Raw genomic sequence first — 21,879 nt, 5'->3', positions numbered from 1 at the left:
ACTCCCCATCCCTCGGAAGTAGGTTAAATAGTGTCCTAAATCTGCACGGTACCCAGTAATAGCGACTGTATATGCGAGCCTCCACTCTGCCTGCAATGCTCCAGGGTGTAATAACACCGACACACACGCAGGGCTAAGGTAACAGCCTTCTCCCAAACAGAAAGTGGCAAACTCCAACTCTAAAGATGAAACTAGGCTTCTCCAAGGGAGAAAAGGAAGATGGGGAGGCTGAGGAAGGGGAGGAGATTTTTCAGAGGCGAGAGGTACTTGTTGCCATAGTCGATCTTGGATGTGACTTTCTGCTTGAGTTCCTTCAGCTCATCCTTGGGTAGCGTTCCTGAGAGGAGCTGGGACCGCCATTCCATCAGGTCGTACATCATGGACTGCACTTGGAGGAAGCGCTCCTTCTTGCTGGCCTGGGAGATGGAAGCAGTGGTGAATACCTACCCATACCAAAGGTATTTAGGAAGCTAGCCCTCTCTGTGTGTAGGGGTGCAATCAGACCTCTCTCCAGCTTTGCCCAGCATGTGGAGACAGAGTGATGCTCAGCTACCAATACATTCCTTCTCCTTGGGCCACTAGACTTTCCAAAGCAGAAGCAATCCCAATCACTTCTCATTAGAAACAAAGAAACAAAAAACCCTCTAACAGCCTGGGCTGGAAACATGGCTCAGCAGTTGGTATTAACACTTGCTGCTCTATAGAGGACCTGGGTTTGATTCCCAACACACACAGGAGTGACCTCTCTTCGGGCCTCTGCTGGAACAGACATGCATGTAGTACACAGACATGCATAGAGGCAAAACAGTCACACACATAAAATAAAGGTAAAAAAAAATAAATCTAATAGCCAAAAGCTGATACTCAAAGACAATCCATTTTGAAATACTTCCATTCATTTTGGTAAATATGTAAAATAACTAAAGAAAGAAAGTTTTCTGACTTGCATCCAAGAGAGGTGTTGCAATTTGAATACAAAATGGCATGTACTAAATGTTTGGTCCTTACTGATGGCTCTTCTTTGGGAGGTGGGTCACCGGAGGTTATAGCAAGTCTCTGAGCCCACATTCCCACCTCCTGCTCCCTGTTTATCATGATGGAGACAGCTCTTCTCCTCCATGTGTTCCTACTGCGAAGACGTCATGCCAAATCACAGAATTAGAGCCAATGACTGAAGCCATGAGCCAAAAAGAATCTCTCTACCCTAAGCCTTCTCTCGCGGGCATTTGGTCAAGGAGGGAGTGGGGGAATTTCCAACACAAAGGGGCTTGTCGTACAGGACTGTCATCATGAACGCCTACTATAATGGAAGCTCTAGAGCTCAGGTCCTTTAAGGCCTGTTTCTCAATAGAAGGGGCTGTTGCTAGGGCACCATTCCCTAAGACAGGCTTCTGAGGGATGCAGGATAGGTGGACAAAGATACAGTGTCAAGTCACCCTGACCCATCATGTAATCCCCGTCTTCTTTGCAAGCTGTTTAACAGAAAAAGAAAGACACGGTTTTGATGTGGGAGTGTCATATATCAATCTGTTGATTTCATTGGCTAAGCAATAAAGAAACTGCTAGGCCCATTGGATAGGCCCACCCTTAGGTGGGTGGAGTAAACAGAACAGAATGCCGGGAGGAAGAGGAAGTGAGCTCAGACTCCACAGCTTTCCTCTCCAGAGCAGACGCTAGAGAGAGACGCCATGCTACCTGCTCCAGGGAAGACGCACGCTATGAAGCTCCGACCCAGGATGGACTTAGGCTAGAATCTTCCCGGTAAGACCAGTGCTGTACAGATGATAAGAAATGGGTTGATTGGGATATCAGAATTAGCCAGTAAGGGCCAGAGCTAAGGGCCAAGCAGTGATGAAAAGAATACAGTGTCTGTGCGATTATTTCAGGGCATAAGCTAGCCGGGCAGGCGGCTGGGGTTTTGGGGACGCAGCCCTGCCGCTCCCTATTACAACAAATAGCTCCCAACGTGGGGCTCGAACCCACGACCCTGAGATTAAGAGTCTCATGCTCTACCGACTGAGCTAGCCGGGCCGGGCAGGCGGCTGGGGTGTTTGGGGACGCAGCCCTGCCGCCCATATTACTACACGGTTTCCTCTCACATACATATTAACGTGGGCGTTTTTATATGTATATTACAGATGTGTGGGTATATGAATGAAGACACGTCTGTACTATGGCGTGTATGTAGAGGTCATAGGGAAGCCTCGGCTGTTGCTCCTCTCCTTATACAGAGTCTCTTGCAGTTTGTCTGGTGTGTGCACCAGGCTGGCCAGTCTGGGAGCATCCAGGGATCCTTTCAAATCTACCCCGTCTCACATTAGCAATGCTGGGACTGCAGATGATTCCACATCTGACTCTATATAGGGTATGAAGATTCACACCTGGGTCCTCTAGCTTTCCCAGCAAGCACTTTTATCCACGGAACCCTCTCTTCAGCTCAGTTCATCTTTTCACAGAGAAAGGAGGTTTGGGACTCAGAGCTTTTTGACAGGCACTGTAATGAGCTCCTAATAAAAATGCTCGGTTTCTGTTTCCTTCCGTTGTTGTCTTGGTTGCTTGTCCTGTCGCTGGGGTGAAATCCCCTGACAAACAGCAACTCAAGGGAGGGAGGATTTATTCCTATTCAAAATGCAAAGCGCCGTCCAGCATGGCAGGAAAGTTAAGATAGCCGGAGCTTGAAGTGGCTGGCACAACTCACGCATAAGGGGAGAACAGAGAGCAGTGGATGCATACAAGGGCTCAGTTCACTGTCTGCATTTTATGCAGTTTGGGAACTCCTGCCTGAGGAAGTGTTCTAACACTAAGGTCCATCCCTGGCCCATGTTTTTACTGCATTTATTGGCACAGCCTTCTAAATGTACCAAGTACATTCACCAATAATTTAGGAAAATTATTGAGATATAATGAAAAACATCTATATTTGGTCTTTGTCTCTGGTCTGGGGCAGTGCCCATAAAGCCCTTAAAACACACTGAGCACTAAGACTGTCTTTTATGGCTTTTGAAGGAGCTCCTATCATCCATTGGCAGTTTTGTGCTAATAATACAACTTTGGTGGACCCCTAGTAGCTTCAGAATGGGGCCTGGGGACCAGAAAAACCAGCCACATAATTGATTGGAGGGCCAGAACTTTCAGCCCCCCTCTGAGCTACCTTATCTCTCCAACGGCAGATGATATGATGCGTTGAGTCTATGAAATGCAACTTTAATTAAGACTCTTGAGCGATGAGCTGGAGGAGCATCCCAGGCGGAGGGCACTCGTGTACTGACAGGTGGGTTTGCTAGAGAGGACATGACTGCCCTACCTGTCTCTTCCGTCAGGCTGACCCTGGCTTTCTATCTTTTATAACAAAGTTGTCATCTTAAGTATAGCACTTTCCTGATATCCTGGGAATTCTAATGAATTATGAAACCTACAGTGAGAAGGGGGTCACTAGGGGAGAGGCAGTAAGAATCCCTCAGTCCGTTGTCAATGGCAACAGAAATGCAGATGGCCTGGGGGACTCTGGCTGTAACTAACATCTGAAGTGAGGACCACGTTAAAGAGTCGAAGGCCAACTCTAGGCAGTCAGTGGCTAGCTGAATTGTCACGCAGGCACTCGGCTTGGAGGAATCAGAAATGTGACACTGGGATGGCAGGGCTTGCTGTGACATTCTCCATGTGAATGATCTACTAAAAGGATATCCAAATTAGTTATTAAGTGTCACATATACGCCGTGCAGATATGGCCGAAGTCATAGACACAATAATGAAATAACTAATGCTTAACTATTTCTACTGTAGGGTAGAGGGAGGACATGGTTGGCTTGCCATAGAACCGTTTCTTAGAGGAAAATGTCAGATTCCCACAGGACCTATGCAAAGACATTTTAAAGAGAGTAATGGAGATGAAGAAGAAACCACTCAAGCCACAAGCATACTGCTTGCTCCCTTGCTTGTGTAAATATGATTTGAGTGACCCCCAAGTGCCAGTGACCATGTCAGGGGAGCTGCAGTCAGCAATGGACCTTTGGAGTTCAATTTACTGGATAACAAAGCTAAACGCTGGAGAGGCTAAGCCCTGGGGGAGGGGACAGGGTTGTATCCAGAATGCCCCTTGCTCCTTCTGCTGTGCTTCCTGTTTGCTGCTGTTGTTTGTGTTCCTGCTGTATTTGGCACGGTGTGGTTACTATGTGAACAGATCCCACCGTAACTGGTATAGTGTGATTGTTTCTTGGGAAAATCCCACTCCTCACTGGGCAATTTGCTTGCAGATCATAATGAAGATGACTTTTTATAAGAACAATGACAATTAGTTAGATCTATGATTTAATTGGACTTTCTGAGTTAGCCTAAAAGATACACATGGTTAGGACAGCTAGTAAAGATGACTAGAGAAGCGGTTTAGGTTATTCTGCCCATTGCTCTGATAAGAGATACAGAAAAGGGCTGGAGAGATGGCTCAGTGGTTAAGAGCACTCCCTGCTCTTCCAGAGGTCCTGAGTTCAATTCCCAGCAACCACATGGTGGCTCACAACCATCTGTAATGAGATCTGGCGCCCTCTTCTGGCGGGTGGTCATACATGGAGGCAGAATGTTGCATACATAATAAATAAATAAATAAACAAACAAATAAATAAATCTATCTTAAAAAGTACAGAAAAGACACACACAGGCTAAAAGTAACCTTCTCCTTTGTTAGAGGTGAGATTTGTAGAGGATAAAAAAATATAAACAAGAAAGTTTTATGCATTATAGACCCAAGAATTCTGGCTGTGAGAAGGCAGGCTGGTGACTAAAGAGAATAGTTATGTCCCTACACCCAAGGTTAGGCCTCAGTTCCTTGGTCATGTAGCTTACAGAACTAATCACAGGCCCGGGTGTGCACCTTGAGAAAAACCAAGTTGTGAAAGGAAATTAAATGACTCTATTGTGTGTAAAGGAGAACAGATGGTTAGCTGGCCACTCTTTAAGGGTTCTCTAGAGTAGAAAAGAGAAATCTGCTACATACACCGGAACTACAAACAGCTGCCTGCTGCTACAAAGGGAGCGGCTGAGACATGGCTTGCTTAAAACTTTGTCAATCAGTTATAAAAAAATTCATTGCTTTGGGGTGAAGAAAAAAAGTTTGACTACTTGTGGAAGGAAAGCATAACTCGTGATCTTCATGTGATTTCTTCTTATGCAAAACTGTATAATTTGCTTTTGGAAAATAGGTAACTTGTGCTTGTGAGGTAATCTTTTCCTGCATAGGAATCTTTGTAGTTGGAGGTATGAAAGGATAAGAGAAAAACAAGAGAGAGGAGAAGAAACTAGGAGAAGGAAAGACATGAAGGGGAACAGAGGAAAAGAAGTAAACGGATAAGGTCAGGAAAGATGGGGACAGGGAAACAACTGGAAAGAAGAAGAAAAAGGAAGACAAAGAGGCAAAAACACAAACAAACAAAGTAGAAACAACCAGCAGAGAGAAAAATAAAATGAAGAATTAAGCGTTGACCCGTGTGGGTCGGTGTGTCTGCTCCAGTTGTTCCTGCCCACATCTCCTCTCCAGTTTCTCTGAGCTGCTGAGACCTGGCCCTCACAGCAGCACACAGGTTTCATGTGGTAGACTTTTATCCCAACTGTGAGCTTCTAAGGGTCAGAACTTAGCCCGGTTATGAGTTTTTAGAGGAGAGGTTTTGGGAAGGGGTTTAGGATTAGATGAGGGCTTTAGGATGGAGTCCCAGTGATTGACAAGATAAGGGAGAACGATCAGATAAACACACACATGCACCTCCCCTGTGTCTTGCTAGGTTGATGTTCAGCACAGCTCTGGATATCTGCCTTCAATAATGCCTCTTTATAAGTCAGACTGCCTCGGGTGCTTCCATATTGCAGTGAAAGACAGGAAAGCACGTACCCCAAATTTTACTGACAACCTTTGGAAAGCTTACAGAGTTGAATGTGCTAATCACCATGGTTAGGAGATTTCCGTAGGGGTGTCAATATTTATCACAGAAGGTGGGTCTCCAGACAGCGTGCACACACCAGTGGGTGTGCATCGGGCTATAACAAATTTGCAGTAAGCCTTGGCTGACATTTTCCCTCTCAGCCTAATCATCTGGTTAGCTAATTGTTTTCATTGGGAGCTTTGACGCATCAAAGGAGGATTTTAAATTAAATTTGCTTTGAAACAGAAAAGAACACATGAAATGTGGCCTTTGTTTTTTTCAGGGTCAAAGCCTCTTTGTGGATCTGAAGACAATAGCCTTCAGTTAATTAATATATGACAAGAGTATATTTCAGGATGTCAGCAGAGCACCAAGGCAGATCCTTCGAGAATATTAAAGAGGTGGGTTACTAAGCCTGGAGGATTGGCTTTATAAAGAGACATCAAGGCAATTCACGTGCAGACCCAAATTCAACAGTGTTTGCACCTGTTTAAAAAACACAAGGCTCCCACCCGACCTTCATGACGATAGCCATCACTGCTAGCTGTGTGGACGCACAGACCTCTTTGGGTCTCAATGTCCTCCCTTTTCTGTGCTCCCTCTTCTGTGGCCCGAAGCTCCACTAAGGGCTAAATGCCCAACTTAAACCAAGTAGAAGCTGCAGCTCTCCAGTCCTGGGAACAGGTTGTATCTCACCACATAGAGCTGCTTCCAGATGCCTCCCCACTCCCAGAGCGTCGTCGTCACTTCCTGTGCCAGAGGGATTTCTGCAGGAATGATGTTCTCTATGTTCCTATGTAGGGTGGGAGAGAAGGAGGGGTGGAATTGAGACCCAGGTGCAAAAGAGAGAAAGGGCTGGAAACTTTGTGGTAAGCTGCAGCTATGGAGAAAAGGAGGCTTGCAGAGATGCCACCGCCGGCAGCAGTCGCACAGGCTGCACCATGCAAATACATGGAATTTCTCTCTGCATGGCCTCCTTGGTGGGGGACGTCCCCCGTGCTCACTATTCTAGTCAAATCTACTTTAATGAGGTCCGAAGGCAGCCACTAGCGAGAAGTCGGATTCTCCAAACTAACTAATCCCCCCTCAGAATCAGATTCCTGCTAGAATCAATTTGGATTAGCTCCTCATGGAGAGAAGACACGAATACACACAGCCATGCCGCAGTTGAATGAACTGGGCCCTGCACATCTGCCAGCTCAGATGGCCAAAGCTAACTAGACAAAGGCTTCCATGAGCCAGGAGCATCTAGCTTGACAAAGTAATACAAGGGCTTCTTTGTGTATGTCGGAGGTGAGGGTCCACATGTGCGCTTTTTCTATAGAAGCCAGAGGACCTCAAGAGACTGTTCCTCAGGGCCAACCTCCTCCCTTTGCTTTTTGTGGCTTTACTTTTGTTTTGAGTCAGAGTCTCCCACTGGCATGGACCTCGACAAGCGGGCTAGGCTAGGTGGCCAGAGGGACCCAGGGACCTGGCTGTCACCCCAAACCTCAGCATGGGGATTACAAGCACATGACACCTTGCCCAGCTCTTTTCACGCATGTTCTGAAGGAACTGCACTCAGCTTCTCATGCTTGCAAGGAGGGCACTCAAACAACCGACTCTCTCACCCAGGTCCCCACAAGTACCTTCTTTTCTCCACCGTCACTTCCTTGACATGGATAAAGGATGTAGGGAAAATGCCCTGTAGGAAACAAAATTAAACAGGCTGGAAGACACAACACAGAAAAATAGCCGGCTCATTGTCCACCCAGGTTTTGTTTGTTATCCACTAAGCTACTGGATTTTGAAACCATCAGACTTCAAAAGAACAATCAGGGCCAGATGGAGCAGGCATAGATGCCAAAGCCATATGCATAGGTCAGTCTGTTGTGCACGCCACATCCCAAAGGATTACTTCAGTACCATCGTGGATACTTATCCTCTCAGGTGGGCAAGAAGGGTAATCAATAGAAAAGAAGTCTGAGCCTCTCACTTGCAGAAACAAGGACTCTGCTTCTCCCATCCCTGCCCTTTTCCAGGGAATCAGCAAGCCTTAAGCGGAGGTTGAGGTGACCCCTGTTCCGAAATTGGGGGATCCCTGGGTCTGAAGCAAGTTCTTGGCTTTACTTGAGCATCTAAGATGTGAGACCTCTCCTCTTTGGGTTTAACTCACTGTCCTTTGAGAGGGTAGGGCAAGATTGTGCCACCCTGAGCATCAGGGAAAATGCTTCCTAACCATGTCCAGATGGCGAAGGAACTTTATCAGTTGCTTGGAAATTCCTCTGTGAATTCAAGCCTTATGCATGGCGAGGGCATGCAGCTCTTTTGCTGAACACAAGTTATGAAAAATGAAACAGGCAAAGAAAGTGGCTGCTGTCATGGAGATGACATGACAGAGCAGCTCCATCATGGCTGCAAGGGCACCAGGGCCTGTCCTTTAATGTCACATGGGGAGATGAGTGAGTGCCCACACGATGCTGAAGGGAAGAGCAGAGACCAGCTTCAACTACGTAGTGCACCGTTTCCTGGGGACCCCAGGGAGGGGAAATCATTAGCAAATGGCATGTTAGCAAAGGCCAAAAGGACATGAGGGTGACAGAAACCAAATTAAAGAATGGGGGGGGGCAGAGGCAGTGTTTGCACAGTAAGGCACGGCAGTGGGCGCCGAGAGTACAGATATGAAGGAAGGAATGGACTCACTTTGCTGAGGAGCAGTGCAAGGAAAGAATTGCCCAGAAGGGGCAGCAGGGACAAGTGAAGACATCCTTTATTGTCCCAGATGAAAGCAGAGTGACCTTACCTGTGACACTTTATGCTTTATGAGGTACCCTCTGTACCAGTCTGCAAAGAGAAAACAAAGGCAAAGGTCTTTCATTTCCTCTGCATCTTTTGCTAACTTGTCTGCTCTGCTTTTCTCTGTTTATTTTCACCTAGTAAAGAAATGGTTGCAATTCACTTTAGACCTTGATACAGATCAAACCGAGAAGCCCACACCATGAAATACATTTCGGGCACCATCATCTCAAAGCACCATGTACGGGTACAGGGTTTCATTAACATACTGGCATAGATCCCCTTCTCCTTTTGAGAAAGAAGAAATTGGTATGTGGCCACCAGTGCAATGGACCCCCATGGTCCCAAGTGACTTTTAAGAGAGGCCTCCGCACCCATCATGCAGACAGATGCCTCAAACCCACAAGCCAGGCTTCCTTTTCTCATTTACCCGCTGATGGTCACATGTATGTTTGCTCCTCCTGACTTAGGCATGGAAAGGTTCATGAACCTGGACAATCATCTTAAAATAATATGGACCATTCTAACAGCAGCAAATAATATCTAAAATGTGGTTTTCTGAAATGAGTCATTACCAAACACATACATTGGTGAACAGGTAGAGGGTTGGGGACATTAAAGGATCTCCCCTTTGCAGAACAAGAAAAGAAAAGAAAGAAAAAAAGCAAGCTCAATTAACCGAAATCCAAATGACTCAAGAGTCCTCTAACAAAATGAGAGCGAGTTCTGCATGCTGTAATGAGTCCACTGGCCTTTGAAATGATTGGAGCACAGCCACGTGGCAGCATTTGTCATCTTTGTAAATAAGAAGCACCTGCCAAGTGCCTCATTAACAGACCCTCATTATTGGGCTGACAGATTGTCACCGGAATATATTCTCAACAGACATTCACAGAAGCGCCCCCCAAAATGACCAAAATTCAAAGTTACTCTCCCAGCCATGCCCAGCTTGAAGGTCAGCAACAAGGGAAGTTTCGAAGCCGTGGTAATCCCTAGAGATCCTATTGTGAGTGGCAGAAAGTGAAAGAACGGAGAAAGGAGACAGAAAAAAAAACAGAAAGGAAATTAGGGAAGTAATGGAGGAAGAATCTGGAGTCTAGAATGAAAGCGTTCTTCCAGGAGCTGTTCCGCTGTAAGCCTTTTCATCTTCTTGACAACCATATGGGGCAGGAATCCTCATTATTCCACGGTGCAGCTAAGCAGCCTACTCAAGACATGGAGAAACTGAGCAATTTTTCCACAGTCACTCAACTGGTGACGTGTTTGGATGTAGAAGCAGCCAAGTCTAGGCTTAGGGGAAGGAGTTTGGTGGTCATGTTATGTCCTAGTTTGGTTTCTGTTGTGGGGAAAAAAAAGAAAAAAGCCTTTGATAGAAAGAAAATAGGGTGGAGGTATTTAGGTTCACAGCTCCAAGTTACAGTCTAGCATGTGGGGAAACCAAAGCAGTAGGAAGTACAAACAGCTCTCGTCACATTGTATCACAGCCAAAGGTGGAGAGAAAAGAGCACAGCTTCTTGCCTACTTATACTTAGCTCCTTTTCTCCACTCTCAGACATCCAAGATCCCCTGCCTAGGGCACACTGCTGCCCACACAGGATTCTGTCTCTCCTCCCACAGACACGCCCACAGGCCAACCCAGTGAGATCCCCTGCCTAGGGCATGCTGCTGCCCCCACTAAGCTGTGTCTCCCTCCTGCAGACACGTCCACAGGCCAAGCCAGTGAAGCAGCTCTGCTTGGAGACTCTTCCCAGGTGACTCTAGGCTGCATCTGGTTGACAAAGCTAATCCTCACATCTAATATTTCATCCTTTCACCCTCAGAGGCCCTCAAACTAAATCTCTAAGCTACTTTGCAACTGAGGATTTCTGGTGACGGAAGCTCTTTCTATTTCATGAAGAGCAGCAATCTATTTTAAGTTGCTTGTAAGTATTGGCCAGTTACTATAGAAAATAATTAACAGTGGACAAGAGGATTTAAACCCCCTAAGTGTTTGCTATATGCTAGCTGCTTTGCTAAAGGCATTGATTTTGGTGTTGATTTTTTTTTTCAAGCTTTAAATTTAGTGGGCTGGGGATGTAGCTCAGGGGTAGTGCCCTTGCCTACCAGACTGAAGATTAATCTTCGTGACAGTCCTATAAATATGCACTATTACTGCTTCAGTTTTGTAAATGGAAACAGAGATTGACAGAGAATAAGCCACCTGCTAATTGTCACACAGCCTGAAATTGAAAACTAAGCATTTGGCTTTTGAACTCTGCTGTCTTCACGGCAGCACGATGACCCTGTTTGCCAGCTCAGTGTAAGCATATTTCTAGAAGATTGCTACTGACTGCCATTCACGGTCACTTTAATCACAAGCCCTACATAGGCTCTCTTGTCACACGCGCAGAAATCCTATAAGCTAAGTATTGTCATCCCTGTTTCATTGATGACATTGAAACTCAAGTCAGTTCATGTACTGAGCAGGGATCATAATGACACAGCATTAGTCCAAGTCTGTCAATTCAGAGTCAGAGCCCTTAAAACCACTAGCCTGGAGCAACATGGTGGTCAAGGCTACTTCAATCCACAATGAATCATGAGATTAATAGAGAACCAACAGTCCACACTCAAAGCTAACATTCACATCTATCTCTGGGTGGCCATCAGGTGGAGCCAAAGGACTTGGCCTTTGCGGACCCTTGAGATTCAATCATGTGTGCACCTTATAGGTCCCCCGACTCTCAAAAGTTAGCTTGCTCTTGGGTAACTCTCACCCCCAAAAATCCATATTCTGCCTCCAAAACTCACATTCATTCAGTACCAATTGTGTCCCTGGTATATACTGTGTACATACACTAGGTGACCTATTTTCAGAAACGGATCTACGTACGGTGACCTTGCAGATAAAAATAGCACTGTTAAGAAACAGAGGGATATGATCCCAGCAGCCTTAGCAACATCTTCAAGACTGCCCTCGGGCTTTCCCGCCCTGCTGACCACCTCTGAACCTTGATGTCAATTCCCTAATCATGTCTGCTGGCAGCCGTCTCTGTGTGTGTGTCAAGACTTTGTGAACAGATAACTGTTGGCAAAACCCCCGAGAGGGTTCCATGAACACACGTAGTCTCTGTAACACAGCACTTATCAGATGCTGGATGTGTCAAAACTGAGTGCTGTTTTACGTTCAATAATTTTAACCCTTGTCATGAAACAATCACTTGTGCATCCCCCCACCCCCATTTCTATGTCAAAATCGTAAGCATCTTTGGGAGATGCTCAGCTCGTGCAGGTGGAGCTCGTCCGGATGGTAGTGCCATCTCATAGGGGAGATTCCTCCCTCATTCTCTGCCACCAGATGAAGAAACAGGAAGAAAGCCTTGTGCTGAGGGGGAACCAGCCCTCACCAGGCACCACCATCTGCAAATACCTCAATCCTGGATTTCCTGACTCTACAAGAGAATTCCATTCCTGCTGCTTAACATGCAGAGTCTATGGCATCCTCTACGGCAGCCTGAGTGGCTAAGACATGTAGCCTGGGGGAAGACGAGCAAAGGGGGGAGTTTCTTACAATGCATTTGGACAACTGTGGGATGCCAGCCCTTCAAAGTGTGCTCCCTTTCTGCAGCACAAATGCAGCCTGAAATATACCAGAGGGGTTGGGGAGAGAGTCTAAATATCCCAGAACCACAACAAAAGAAGAACCTCCGACTGCCACTTCCAGGCAGTGTGATCCTTGGTCATGTCAATCAAGCGTCAATGTTTTCATCTGAGAAAAAAAAAAAAAAACACCTCCTCTCAGAGTATTGTCATAAAAACTATTTTTAAAACATGATTACGGGGGCTGGAAAAACAGCTCCACAGTTAAAAGTCTTCTTGCAGAAGACCTGACTTCAATTCCAAGTACCCCTGTTGTGGGGGTGGGGGCTAATGACAGCTTACAACTCTGACTTTGGGGGAGTTGAGATCTCTGGCTTCTGTAGGTACCTGCGCTCAAGTGAACATGTCCAACCATACACGCATAAACACATAATTCCAAATAAATAAATAACATGATTTGGAAAGAATTCATCTAATAAAGGTACAAAATGTTTTACAGGATGAAGACATTTCGGTTTCAAGATAACTGTGGCCTGCATGTGGATAAAACAAAAGGGGACCATGGGAATAGTAAGCTGCAAATTTCAACCACATCTGAGATCTTGTTTTGTTTTGTTTCATTTTGAGACAGGGTTTTTCTGTGTAGCCCTGGCTATCCTGCCAGGTAGACCAGGCTGGCCTCAAACTCGAAATCTGCCTGCCTCTGTCTCCCAAGTGTTGGGATCAAAGGTGTGCGCCACCACTGCCCAACTAACATCTGAGTATTTCTGAGAAATATCTTAAGCAAGAATATTACTATTTATCTGAGTTATGGGTATCTGAGAATACTTCTAGTTTCCTGTGTTTTGAGATACATAATAACATCAAGATCAAATAGAAGCTCTTTGACCAGAAATAAAAAGTATGGGCTGGGCTCTGATTAAATACCTTTCACAAAGTAAAAGAAACAATGAACAAAATTAGATGGCAAATTAGAGATTGGGAAAAAATATTTGCAAACAATTCATCTAATAATGGATAAATATCCAAATTAATGAAGGATTAATGTAAGCTAATAGTACAAAAGCAAACAACCCATTTAAAGCACAAGACATCTCTATAGAGAGTACACAAAGATGGCCATTGGGCATAATGAAAAGTTGCCAGGCATTGTTAGTCATCAGGGTAATACAAATCAAAGCTACAACAAGACAATGCCACAACCTGACCCTTGAGAAGGATACTTCCACACAGTCAAGGGGTAATAAATGTTGACAAGGGTACAGGAGGAAGGGAAATCAAGTAAACCATTGAAGAAAGATAGACTGGTACAGCTACAATGGAAAATAGTGTGCTGATTAATAAAGAATTTAAAAATAGAACTACCACACGAACAACAAGCTCTCTTCGAGGCATCTACCCACAGGAAATGACATCACCAGTTCTTAAAAGAGGTCTGTGTTCCCATGTTCACAATAGTCAGTAGCTCTGTTCATAAAAGTCAACGTAAAAAGCAAAGGAAGCACCTACCGGTGAATAAACAAAGAAACCGAAGTGCATAAATGGTGGTATCCAAACTGAATGCTAATCAGTCTTTGAAAAAGAGATTCTGTTAGCTAACATAACCTGGATGATGTGCTAAGTCAGATTGGTACATATCAGAAAAGAAAATGCTATATGATCTCATCTGTGTGTGGCATCTAAGAACAACAATGACAAAACAGTGAAAGGATCAGGGAGTTTGCTGTGAGACTGTGTCTCCTAGTCATAGCAGAAGTTCCGTTCTTAGAGTCTCACCAACATGACAGCCCGAATGTGAACAAGGGTAACACCAGTGGACATGCCAAACTCGACGAGGAAAAGGCTACAGAGGCCTCAACCATACACAAAGAACTACAGGCAACCAAGAAAGGCTGGGGGTGGGAGAGTTGGGCTTCCCAGAGACAAGCACATTGACTGGTTGTTCAGTTACTGAAAACATTCATACAAGCAACATTATAAGAACCGTATAGGTTATATTCAGGAATATGCAAATACACATATACATATGCACATGATAACCACATTTTAGTGAAGAAGAAGCTGCGAATTAGGAGAGCAGGGATGGGTATTTGGGAGAGCTTGGAGTAAGGAAATAGAAGGGAAATTATAATCTCAAAAATAAAAAATTAATTTAAAAAATCTAGTGTGGGGGGTTAGAAAACAAAACCGTGGTAATAGAGGAAGATAGAGAAGTGGGGGGGGGGGGTGTCAAGGGAATGAAGAGATCTAGGTCAGAAGTTATGAGTAGTAGATGTAGAAATCTAGAATGCTATGTGCGGCGTGAGGACTACAGGTAATAAAACAATACCAAAACTGGGTAGCTGTGGGGTGATGGACAGCTCTGCCCATTGTCTTCTCTGTCGTCATCATTCACGACTGCATTCCACAGCATCATGCCTCATGCCTCAGCTACACATCATAAAATGCATGCATTTAAAAACGAGTATGCACGCTGGAATCAAAGCTTGGATTAGAGCGACCATCTAGTCTTACTGCCTGTGTGATCATTGATAAGCAATATGTTGGCTAGAAATAATCCTAGTACCTGTCTCATCAAAATTAAATTAGGCAAAAATTTCCAAGAGATTTCCCTGTGCCTGCCGTAGGGGAAATACTCAAAACGTTAGTAGATACGATACGGACTGCTTTTATAAAGTATAAACCAATACCATATTCCAGCAAGTTAGACGTGTTTTCTATTTTGTTTCCAGAACCTACAGATTTAGAATACCGTTCTTTTAATTGATGTCCTCTCAGCATATTTCCATGACAACAGAATAGAGAATTCAAGTTCGCTGACACCTCAGCCCCACCCTCATTCAAACAACAGGAAAACTGGGCTTGAAATGCAGAGAGTGGAGCAGCATCTTCAAACAATAGAGTCCCGCTCACACCCAGCCACTCCAGGCACAGGTCGGAACAAAGGAGGGCTCCTGGCAGAGTGCTGCTTGAACAGAGTCCCTGGAAAGAGCTCACAACATCCCCATTGTTCAGGTCATGATCACCCCTTGACAGCGCTGCTAGTACAGAAGGTGCTGCGGGCTCTGGTAAACCCCACTCTGCATGTGGTAGATTCAAGCCTTCACCAGCTCTTTGCAGCCCACACAGCCATGCCGGGCGTGGGCATCTGCCAGCTCTGAAGAGCTGTAGACATTGCTGGGTGAGAAGAGTAAGTCTCAGAATGATGCCACAGATACTCTCTGCAGAAAGCAGCAGCAACGTCACATAGCTTTATAACAGCCAAAGATATCACATCGGCCCCTCCTCTCACCCCTCACTATGGCCTTATTTTACTGGACACCGAAATGCAAGCACTTCTTGGACTCTCTGTCAAGAAGTCCCACCCCTCCAACTTCCTACTATGATAGACCACAAGTATCAGTAGAAAGAATGAGACTTTTCCCGTCATTCCAAAAAAGACAAGCCAGGCAGCAAATGTTTAAGCATGGGACATACATCCCTCGGGAAGACCTTACAAAGAAGACCCTAAATAAGACTGGGCTACCTCAAAAGAACACCTTCCACTCTGATCTAGAAGACAGCTAGGCATGGTAGCCCAGGTCTTTAATCCCAGTGCTTGGGAGGCAGAGGCAGAGGCGGGCGGCTCTTTGGGAGTCCAGGGACAGCTTGGTCTGTATAACCAGTTCCAGGTCAATGAGAACTACAAAATGAGACTCTGTCTCAAAAAAACAAAACAAATAAAAAAGAAAGAAAGGAAGGAAGGAAGGAAGGAAGGAAGGAAGAAAGAAAGAAAGAAAGAAAGAAAGAAAGAAAGAAAGAAAGAAAGAAAGAAAGAAAGAGGTTTGGAGGTAGGTAATTGTTGTCTTGGTCCACATAGGCATGGTGGGATTTGCATGCCAGGAGTGAAAGACCTGGATAAATCCAGACCCCCACCAGCAGGAAAAAATAGAGCCAAAAATCTAAGCAGGTAGAAAAGAATCAGAAATCTAGGAATAGCCAGTTCAGTTTCAGGAACTAGCTGAAGATAAAGTTAGATTGTAATCTTGAGAATAATCTTGAGAAACAGGGAAATGTCCCCTTGTGATTATCACTGGTATTTTTGCAATTTTCTATAACGCCCTCCCTACCCCCTTCAGATTACTGGGCTATGGTTTCTTCCCTTAAAAACCCCTTCTCCCAGTTACTCGGAGTCAAACTCCTCCCCTACGTGGGTTATGAGTCTCAGCCCCAGTGCACTGGTTCCTGTCCTGTCAAATAAACTTCGTGTGATTGCAGCAAGGACGGTCTCTCGTGAGTTACTAGGGGGGGTCGTGTTATCCTGAGGCTTGAGTGAGAGTCTCCCCACACCGGGGGTCTTTCAGGAGCATCATCACATGACTATGCCTCTGGCATCTGGTGTCTGTCTCCAGCTGCATAGCTTTTGCCATGAGCTAACTCATCTTGGTGACTAATTGAGTAAGGAAAACAGATAGTAGAAAGAGAGCACTCTCTGCCACTCCTTTAAATAGGGTTTAAACGCTGCAGAAAGGGAGGGAAGCAGACTTCACACTGACTATGAGACTGGAGTTTTGGATGTCACTAAATATTTGGAAAGGTGACCGCCCTCCTGAACTACGTGGGTTTGTATCATAACATGCTATGTTTGTCATAAAGCCCATCCATTGTGCTTGCGCCATTCATACTGAGTGAACTTAGCGCACAGATATTTGTGGCTCATGGTTCTAGAGATTTAAGGTCCCACAGCACTGTGCAGCCTCTGGTGAGGGTTCACCTTGGCGCGTACATCAGCCTCTACGTTTCTCTCTATCTGTATGGTCTTTCATCTACTCGCTATAAAGCTTCCAGAATTCTCTCTTGTGGCCTTCACCCTCACGACTTTACTTTCCAAAGGCCTGACCTGTAACTTTGTCAGGTAAAGTTCCCGCCCCCTTCAGACTATTACTGTAAGACTTCAGAGACCGGACCCTCACACGAACTCAAAGCAGACAGATCCATTTAAAGCAATATGGTGTGCAAAAAATGGGGGTAACCTCATCCATTTTAGGAACCTGAAGATTCAGCTACCAACAGATCAGAGCCCATGTTACATAGATAGGTACCCATCCTGGGCCTCTTGCAGCTCCACCAGATGAAGGCAAGGAACACGAAATGTTGACCCTAAGCCAAGTCCAGTGCTACATCACCTCTCTTGTCTGCCCTTTTTGATTCAGTCAACAATCTCAGGAGCGGTGTGACCACAACTCTTCAGGCGAGGAACGCGAAGCCACTGAGCCAAAATCTGTTAGCTAGTAGAGACAGGAAGCCCTATTCTGACTCCAATGCTTTGAAAACAACCATAAAGCACAAAGTGAGAAATAGTTATCACTCATATTCCAGTCTCCCAAAGTTAATCATTGTTAACTTCTGAGGATATTTTAAAAATATGTCTTTGGTTTAAATAGATATCTTATAAAAAGTAATTAAAACTGATGAGAAGATAAAAAAGTTTTTCTGCCATGGGTAGAATTAGACGTGGGAACCACAGGGCTGTCCTGTAGGAAGGGCTGTACTGTGGGAAGGAGTGGTGAATTCAGAATAACAGGCCTGAGTCTACAGGAAGGTATCCCCTCACCCACCCACTCCTCACCATTCCCCCACCCGCTTTCTGAACCACGCTCATCTTCTGTGTTCAAAAAACCAAGGCTGGAATGTTCCCTAGTCCTGGGCACTGCACAGTACATGGTACCCTATTAATTATAACCCAACAAAGAATATTGCCAAAGCATGCAGTACATATAAGCAGCTCTCATTTCTCTGTAGCGATCTGAAGTGGAAGTGTCATATACCAATCTGTTGATTTCATTGGTTAATTAATAAAGAAACTTCTTGGCCTGATAGGTTAGAACATAGGTGGGTGGAGTAAATGGAACAAAATGCTGGGAAGAAGGGAAGTGAGCTCAGACGCCATGCAGCTCCTCTCCAGGGCAGACGCCATGAAGCAAGCCGCCAGGTCAGACATGCTGAATCTTTCCCGGTAAGACTGGTGCTACACAGATTACTAAATATGGGTTAGGCAAGAGAAGTCACCACCTCGTGGTGCTACACACATTAATAGAAATGGGCCAAGCAGTGTTTATATGAATACAGTTTGTGTGTCATTATTTTGGGGCATAAGATAGCCAGACGGCCAGGAGCCGGGCGGCAGGAATGCAGCCCGCAGCTCCTTCAACAGCGATCCCTTTAAAAGTTGCTTTGAAATATGAAACACTAAATTACCCTCCTCAAAGAAAGGTTTTCTGTTTGCTTGTTTTCTTGGTTTGCATTTGTTTTTACATGTACCTGTTTATGTGTGATCCTGTGTGTGCTTATAAGTGTGCTATGTTTATGGGTACCTGTGTATTTGTATGTGTGTGTCTTTGTTGGGAGGTTATAGGTGTTTGTATGAAGGTCATGTCGGTGTGCAAACACATCTGCACACATCTGCAGAGAGAGCTGGGGCTCCACTGCCTGGAGGCCTCAGGCAGCTCATCCAGCACCATGGAGGACTCTACCTGTCTACCGGGCTGCTGGGAGACCTAAGCAGGATTCTGGGTTCTCCAGGATGGAAGGTAGCATCTGGTGTGCGGGAATGACAAGATGGCTCTTGGCTGCTGTGTCCCAACAGAGGCCTACCCTCTAGCACACCTCTCCCTACCACCCTGTGCTCTTTTCCAGGGCCTCATCTGATGGAGTCGCTGGGAGAGGGCACAGCTGTATTCTCAGACCAGTCTCGGCTTCCTCCTTTATTCTGCCAGCCCCAGGAATCATATACTCCTCGAACTCTGTGTCCTTTATGTAGGAGGAGCCATAAGCTGGCCCAGCAAGGGAGAACTCTGGAAGTACAGCTTGGGTGTGGGGGATGGGAGAGTCTGTTGGTCACCAGTGACACATTAACAAACTCATTAAGTAATTATACACTAATCCGACTCCTAATATCAAGTGTATCAGTAACCTGGATGATAGTTTTCAGTTGCCTGTCTCATGAGCCCAAGGCCACTAGTCTTGGAGCAGACATTAAGATGCACCCCCTCTCGCTACCATCACCACCATTACGGGTGAACTGAACTCGATATACACTTAGTTTCAAGACCACATGGCTTTCCAGGAGCAAAGAGCTGTCACTTTACCCAGCACACACACCCCCAGCTTGGGCCCCTGCTCCACCGGGAGATGCATTTATGTAACACTACTGTACAACACAGCCTCTCTCCCGAAGTCAGGAGGATAACTTACAGCACCCTCCTGCATCTTGATGATGCTTATTTTTCTTTACAATAGTGTACATATTAATAAAGAACTACAGCTAGGAAGATCCACAGGCCCAGAGTCCCATAGTCCCCTGACTGTGGCAAATGCCTAGCATAGCAAACATCAAGGCAGCCAGTTAGGCCTTTGTTATGAAACGCACATCCCTGAAATAATAAAGCACTTCTTTTGTTCAGTAAACTCTAATTGCAGTCATTTCTCAAAATACCGGCGAGATTGGCTCCAGGATTGCCGCACCAAAGCCCACAGACGCTTAGGCCCCTTTCTATAAAATGGTACCATATCTATGCAGACCATATGAAGGTCCTCACATACTTTAAATCACCTCTAGGCCATTTCTAATATCTAGTGTGTGGCAATGGCATATAAATAATCATAGCGTTGCATTGTTTATGTAACGACAGGAACTGAATATACATATTGCAGATGCAATATTGTCTGTCGCTTGTTGGTTCAACCCGTGGATGCAGAAACCATGGGCCCAAAAAGCTGACTGAACTAAATGAGCAATATGTACTTAAACATGCCATGCAAGTGCACGCTTAGAGAGAGTACTGCAAGTGCCTGGGTTCCTACAGTGAAGGCGCCAACATCTGAGGGCCACTGAGGCAAGAACAACTCACCTCCACAGGTCTCCTGTATCCGCACCACATCGCCGATCTGTAGAGTGAGATGCTGGGCTCCACTGCCTTGGAAGTTGTAGATGGCTGTTAAATGGAAGACAGAGACAGTTGGTGAGACCTCTAGCTATCTTCACTCCTGGCTCCACCTTGCTGCTTTGGCCTTGAGTCCGTCTCACACTTATGAAACCCACGTGGGCTATAGAAAGTCAATGCAAAGGCCAACTGCCTATTTCAGGCATCAATCCAGACTTACTTAAAAACCTCTTCCCATTCTGGTCCTGCACTGTAGCCTTGGTGACCAGGAGGCTGCTTATACCCTCTACACATCTGGCCTCTTGCTGTGCGCCAGGCATGAGGTTGTATACTCTCTTCTTCCCTCCTCACAGGGACCCATTGTGAGACAGGAGCTGTGAGCCCAGAAACAGAAATGAAGACATTCTGGTCCCAGTCACCAAGACAAGAAATGCCAGGAAGCTCTAATCCAGCTTCCATACTCTTCTCTTGCCCTCTAAGTTTGGCCGCCTCCTGTTGCCCATCTACTCCACGTCAGCAACGGAATCCCAACATGCAATGCTCTCCACTACTGTGTTGCCACATGATCGTCTTTGTCCAGTATGTAGGATGGGATGGGCTTGCTGTTTGAAAGCTCTGTGACCAGACTGTGACGCTGTTTAAGGCTGTGAGCCTTTAGGTTATTGGATTGGCTGGTGGAAACGGGTGACTCGGGGTAAGCCTTTGATTATAACTTTCCCTAATTCCAGCCTTTGCTTCCTGATCCATTCAGATATGACAAGTCACTGCCAGAAGCTTCCAACCCCCACAGACTGGGCCCTTCTGGTTGCTTTCCACCCATGGTGGCCAGAAATTCATTTGAAACGATGAGCCAAAACAACGCCCCTCCTCTGAAGTTGTTCCGTCAGGTCAGGCATTTCATCGAAACAAAACGTCTTACCTGATTCCTACCAAGCTCAGGCAACCTAGAGCTCACCAGAACAAACCCTTCAGGCTTCTGTAGGCCACAGTCACACTCTTCCCTAATGGATGTCGGGTTCATGGAGGAGTGCTTAATATTCAGGAATCCATTCCCATCCATGGACTGGAGATTTAACTCAGCAGTAGAGTGTTCCCTTAGCAAGTGCAAGGTCCTGGGTTTAGTCCCCAGCAAGTAGTGGGAGGTACGGGGGCAGGGTGGACAACAAGGGAACCTGCATTCTCATCCAAACTGTTAGTTTCTGGGAGCAGGAGTTGTCAGAGACTCTTGTCATTTGGAACATGAGATCACCCGTGCCTTTGCAGGGAAGGATGGGCTATGCAGTATCACTGTCATGGACTCCTTTCCCCATGGCAGTGGTAGTCTTGATGATGGCTGCCTGAGTCACTGATATAGGTTTCTGGAGCATGAACTACCTTGTCTCAAAAAGTTTTGAGCTCTGTGTGTGTGCGCACACATGCATGCACGTGTATGCATGCATGTGTGTGTGTATGCGTGTGCATGTGCGTGTGTGTGCATGTCTGTGTGTGTGTGCATGTATGTGTGTGGTGTTCCCTGCACTCGCACAACTATTACATCTATGGCTCTGAACGCTCACTTACAGAAGCAACTTTCAGTGACCAATCTCCAAAACACTAAAGACGAGTCGATTCCCTTCGCCTGCCAGGGCAAACACATTAAGAAGAACAACAAAGATGTCCTCCCCAAACTCTGGGTATTTAGGATTAGGGTTGAA

At 45.7% G+C, this 21,879-nt stretch overlaps 1 protein-coding gene across 1 annotated transcript in view; it reads right to left on the bottom strand.

Annotated features, from left to right (window-relative positions):
• Positions 1-21,879, bottom strand: part of Dock2 (dedicator of cytokinesis 2) — a 400,319-nt gene that overhangs the window by 360,033 nt on the left and 18,407 nt on the right. The window contains exons 2-6 of the mRNA XM_075941339.1: positions 20,153-20,236; positions 8,692-8,732; positions 7,538-7,593; positions 6,606-6,702; positions 268-416 (exon numbers count right to left, since the gene is read on the bottom strand). Of these exons, the coding sequence (XP_075797454.1) occupies positions 268-416; positions 6,606-6,702; positions 7,538-7,593; positions 8,692-8,732; positions 20,153-20,236 (427 nt within the window). The remainder of the gene's footprint in view (positions 1-267; positions 417-6,605; positions 6,703-7,537; positions 7,594-8,691; positions 8,733-20,152; positions 20,237-21,879) is intronic.

The sequence above is a fragment of the Microtus pennsylvanicus genome, chromosome 11, assembly GCF_037038515.1.
Source record: "Microtus pennsylvanicus isolate mMicPen1 chromosome 11, mMicPen1.hap1, whole genome shotgun sequence".
Taxonomy (NCBI): Eukaryota; Metazoa; Chordata; class Mammalia; order Rodentia; family Cricetidae; genus Microtus; species Microtus pennsylvanicus.
The sequence above is the reverse complement of the archived record's forward strand: the minus strand, read 5'-3'. Positions and strand labels throughout refer to the sequence as shown.